Here is a 4,743-nt window from a genome sequence, read left to right as displayed (position 1 = left end):
CCGTAGGGACTGAATAGGTGTGGGCTGAGTGTACAGGGATTTGTGGAGTGCCACGTGCGGGGGACGCCTTGGGGCAGGACCCCCCGTCCCCGGTGCCCAGCGTTAACCCAGGACGTCTCCGCTGGTCTCTGGAGGGGTTTTCCTGACCCCCTGCGGGTTGGCGACACCCCCAGGGTTTGCCCCAACCCTCTCCCCGAAGCTTGCCCCCCATCGAGGGGCAGCCGGGCTCTGGGTTCCCCCCTCAGACCCACACACACACGAGGAGGGGGCAGCCACGGTGCTGCAAACGGCTCTTTATTGCCTTCGGGTCCCTCAGCACCCTCAGTAGGTGCTGAAGATGGCCTGGATGTGCTCCCCGTCGTGCGGCTTGTAGGTGCCCACCCCTGCGGCGGAGGGACAGGCGTGAGGCCGGGGTGGCATGGCCCCCCGCCCCGCCGTGCCCCCCCCCCCCCCCCCCCCCCAACCCCAGGCTGCCCACCTTCCTGGAGGTGAATCCCGTCGCCGAAAAACTGCCAGTAGGTCCTGTCGTTCGTGTCGGCGGCCACCCCGTGGATGGAGACCACCATGGGGCCCCAGGAGGTCTCCTCCGTCTTGAAGCTGCCAAGGAGGTGGGTGGGTTTGGGGCTCGGCGGAGGGGGAAAATGCCACCCCAGCCGTTTTGGCTCTCACCTAAAGGTCTTGGGGTCCTCCTCCTCCGCCGCCTGCAGCACCCTGAGCAGCGTGGAGCCGTGGGGGACGTGCACCGTGGTGGAGCAGCTGAAGGAGATTCCCTGCAGCTCGTTGGTGATGGTGTAGTGCACCGTGATGAGGGTGACTGGGAGGGGAGAAAGGGCAGGGTGGGCACCCGGCACGGTGCCACGGGGGGCACGGCCGCAGGAGCATCGTCCCCGCAGGGTCTGGGGAGGGGGGGGGGTCTGGGTGGGAGCAGCCATAATGCCGAAAGAGTTAAACCCCTGACTAAGAGGTGTAGGGACTTGCATTTTTTTCCTGAGTTTTCTTCCCCTGCAAGGATGGTTTTAGCTAATTCCTGAGCAAAGCTGATAAATAGACAACATCTTGGCTGACATCGAGGAGACAAAGCTCCAGACGTCAAGGAGACATCAAGGAGACATCAAGGGGACAAAGCTCCAGATGTCAAGGAGACATCAAGGAGACAAAACTCCAGATATCAAGGAGACATCAAGGAGAGAAATCTCCAGATATCAAGGAGACATCAAGGAGACAAAACTCCAGATGTCAAGGAGACATCAAGGAGAAATCAAGGAGACCAAGCTCCAGCCACCAAGGAGACATCAAGGAGACCAAGCTCCAGATATCAAGGAGACACCTCTAGTACGGGACTGATCGTCACAAAAAGTTGCATCAGCAAAAGGGCCCGGGCTTGTGCTCCAGAAGGATTCCACCAGTGGACAGCGTGAGGAAGACTACGAACGCTGGGAACTCACCATATCCCGCCTCTGCTCTCAGCTGGTAGTGAACAGGGTGGGCAGGAAGGCGTGAGGAGCGACTTGCACAGGACAGGGGGGGGACACACTTTCCTAGCTCAGGGGGAAGCTCATTTTTGCTAACGATTAACCGCCTGGACTGGAGATTTGGAGCTCATTCCCGCGGTATCTCTTTGAGGGTGATGCTTAGAGAAACCCGCAGGTCACCGTGCAGCCTTCTCTGCAGCAAACATTTCTCTTATATCACCGTTTCTCAGGAAATCTGGGGAATATGTATGATTTTGGTGTACAGGAACCGATGGGTTTCGCTAACCCGTTGGAGCACGGACGGAAGGAGCTCCCCCCCAGTCCTGCCCAGCGCCGTAATAAAGAATCCCCGCTCGACAACACCGAGTTGTTCCTGAGTTTCCCCAGATTCAACGCTGTGAACCCTGGCCGGGTTTGGGGACGAGGACATACCGGTGCGGGCGACGCACTGCACGCTCGCCGCTTCGAGGTAGGGCTGGTTCACGAGGGCGGGCAGGACCTGGGCGATGGCTGCGGGCAACTGGTAGTCGTGGTCGTACACCCTGGCGAAGGCCTGCTCGCAATCCCACTCCCGTGGGGCGTAAAACTTGCCCGTGGATTCCAGCGCCTGCGGAGGAGGCGGGAGGAGCCCCGGTGAAAGAGCTAAACCCTGGCAATCCCTGACTAAGGCCCCACTGTGATCTGTTTAGTTTCGCTTGGGTCTTGGGTTCCCCTGGGTTTTCCTTCCCCCCACAAGGATGTTTTAGCTATTTGATGAGCAAAGTTGGTAAATAGATGGCATCTTGCCTAACACCCAGGAGACAAAGCTCCGGATCTCAAGGAGCTGTTGAGGAGGCATCAAAGACAAAGCTCCCAGATATCAAGGAAACGCTAAGGAGACATCAAGAAGACAAAGCTCCAGATATCAAGGAGCCATTAAGGAGACATTAAGAAGACAAAGCTCCCAGGTATCAAGGAAACACTAAGGAGGCATCAAGAAGACAAAGCTCCCAGATATCAAGGAGCCATTAAGGAGACATTAAGAAGACAAAGCTCCCAGGTATCAAGGAAACACTAAGGAGATATCAAGAAGACAAAGCTCCAGATATCAAGGAGCCATTAAGGAGGCATCAAAGACAAAGCTCCCAGGTATCAAGGAAACACTAAGGAGACATCAAGAAGACAAAGCTCCAGATATCAAGGAAACACTAAGGAGACACCCAGCAAACATCTACACGCCCAGCAAACATCTACACGGCCAGCAAACGACGATTGCTCGTTACAAGAGGAATTTGCACCAGAAAAAGGGGCCCTGGCTTGTGCTCAGGGAGGAAGAATCCAACTAGTGCGAGGGAGATTATGAGCGATCACCGGAGGTGTAAATGAATCCCGGGAGCTCATCGCCATCGGACTGCCCTTCTCGGGAAATCGGGTGAATATGTATGATTTTGGGGGTATATAAACCGACGTGTCTTGCTAGCCCGTGGGAGCACTCCCGGCGGAACACCCCCAGCGCTGCAATAAAGAATTTCTGCTTCATAACACCCTGTTGGTGGCGAGTTTTCACCTCAGAATCCTTACCCAGCTCCACCCAGCCTCCCGCCTCGCTGAGGAGCGTTAGAAAGCCAAGGGGTTGGGAAGCTCCGAATTTTGCACTCCCCGTCCCGCCGTACCTGCATGTCGATGTTACCGATCAGGCCGCCCGTCTCCTCCTGCTCGTCGAGGAAACCGTTGGCCACCGTCGCCAGCGCCTCCCAGAGCAGGCTCTGCGCGTCCTGGAGGTCGGCGTGGCCGTAGACGCACGCCAGCGCCAGCGCCGTCGCGGCGCGGGTGTCTGCGGGATGCCGGCGTCACCGCCGAGCTCGCCGGGGCTGAGCTTCAGGGAGAGGGGCTGGGCGAGCGCCGGGGTGGGGGGGACACACACCCACACCCCCCCCCCTGTGTGGGGACGAAAGGGGTCCCTTACCCACAGAGATTTGGTTGTTGGGGTTCAGCAGCCGCTTGGCCAGGGCCACGGATGCCTCTTGGTAGCCACCCGCCCCCGTCAGGCACAGGGCCAGCGTGTCCAGGCTCACGCTGAACAGGGAGGTCACCGGGATGCCGTCCACCCCTGCGAAGCCAAGCGCGGTGAGCTGATGGAGTTGGGGGGGGGGGGGGGGTACGGGGAGGGAGGACCCCCCCAGGTCCTCCCTGCCGTCCCAGCATACCCAGTTTGGTCATCTCCTCGTCCGTTTTCTGCTGCAGGATGCTGACCAGGTCGACGGTGAGCCCCTGCGCTTGGACGTGCCGGGGGTTCTGGCAGGAGGAGAGGAGGGCGAGCACGTACAGAGCCACCTTGCCCGAGCTCATGTCTGCGGGGGACACACACACACACACACACACACACACACACACACAAGACAACCCGTCCCAGTGGACCCAGCACCGCAGGCTGGGCGCCGCCGGCTCCCTCCACCCCGGGTTGGGGCCGGGTGCCACGGCAGGGCTGCCACCCCTCCGCCCTCCCTACCTTTTTGGGCTTTCTTCACGGCTTCCTCCTCTACCTGCCGGAGCAGCAAATTGCGGGTGTCGCTGGCGGTGGCCCCGGCCAGGTTCATGGCCAGCAGGACGCTGGGGTCCGGCGTCTCGTCCGCCTCGACCGACCCCTCGAGCTTTTGCAGCATCTCGGCGACCAGTTGGCGCGGGACAGCTGGAAGGAAGAGGGGCTGGGTGCTGGTATTGCTGGCGGGAAAGGCACTGGGGACCCCCACGTCCCCTTCCTCGCAGGGTCACCCGTCTCCCGTGTCGTGTCCCACCCCCACCCCGGTGCCTCCGCGGGAAGGCTGGCACTCACCGCAGCGGTGGGCGGCCGTGCTGCCCGCCAGGGCCAGCAGGAGCCCGAGGCTGAAAGCCACGTTGGCCATCCTCACGTCCTGGGGGCCAGCAGGTCCGCTCAGGCTGGCAGAGTCCCGCAGAGCACTCGTCCCGGTGGGCGCCCTCTCCGTTTTGAGCTGTTCCCGGCGTCCTTCTGCGGTCACCAGCCCTCCCCCGGCCCCCCCCCCCCCCCCGGCGCTGCCAGGCACCGGGTGCTTTGTGTGCCCAAGGGGGTCAAGCGGGGTGGGAGGGTCACGGCCACGGGGACAGCGAATATTCCACCGGAGGTCACCGCAATGGCAAGGGACCAGGCGGATATTCGTGGGGTTGGGTGGGGTTCACCCAAGGAGACGGTGGGGGTGGCAGCAGGACCCCCCTCCCCGCCTCGATCCTGGGTGCTTGGGGGGGGGGGGGAGGTCCTCGCTGGCTGGAAGCTCGC

General features: G+C 61.2%; 1 protein-coding gene across 1 annotated transcript; it reads right to left on the bottom strand.

Annotated features, from left to right (window-relative positions):
• Window positions 1-321: 321 nt before the first annotated feature.
• CBLIF (cobalamin binding intrinsic factor) lies at window positions 322-4,354 on the bottom strand. Its single transcript, XM_086472387.1, has 9 exons — window positions 4,285-4,354; window positions 3,961-4,140; window positions 3,659-3,802; window positions 3,418-3,561; window positions 3,125-3,285; window positions 1,905-2,121; window positions 670-814; window positions 479-597; window positions 322-383 (listed from the first exon to the last, which is right to left on the bottom strand). The coding sequence occupies exons 1-9, from the start codon at window positions 4,352-4,354 to the stop codon at window positions 322-324; spliced, it is 1,242 nt and encodes a 413-aa protein (XP_086328513.1).
• Between the last annotated feature and the right edge of the window lie 389 nt (window positions 4,355-4,743).

This window comes from Leptosomus discolor, chromosome 12 (assembly GCF_034619465.1).
Source record: "Leptosomus discolor isolate bLepDis1 chromosome 12, bLepDis1.hap2, whole genome shotgun sequence".
NCBI lineage: Eukaryota > Metazoa > Chordata > Aves > Leptosomiformes > Leptosomidae > Leptosomus > Leptosomus discolor.
Note: the sequence above shows the minus strand (reverse complement) of the source record. Positions and strands in the feature narration are given on the sequence as shown.

What these genes read in the sequence shown, in the direction of transcription:
- CBLIF (XM_086472387.1), bottom strand. Translation starts at nt 4,354, where the DNA reads ATGGCCAACGTGGCTTTCAGCCTCGGGCTCCTGCTGGCCCTGGCGGGC. An exon ending in CGAGGAGATGACCAAACTGG is followed by an intron (nt 3,562 to 3,658) that starts GTATGCTGGGAC and finishes TTGGCTTCGCAG; the next exon opens with GGGTGGACGGCATCCCGGTG. An exon ending in GCAGTGCGTCGCCCGCACCG is followed by an intron (nt 815 to 1,904) that starts GTATGTCCTCGT and finishes CTCCCCTCCCAG; the next exon opens with TCACCCTCATCACGGTGCAC.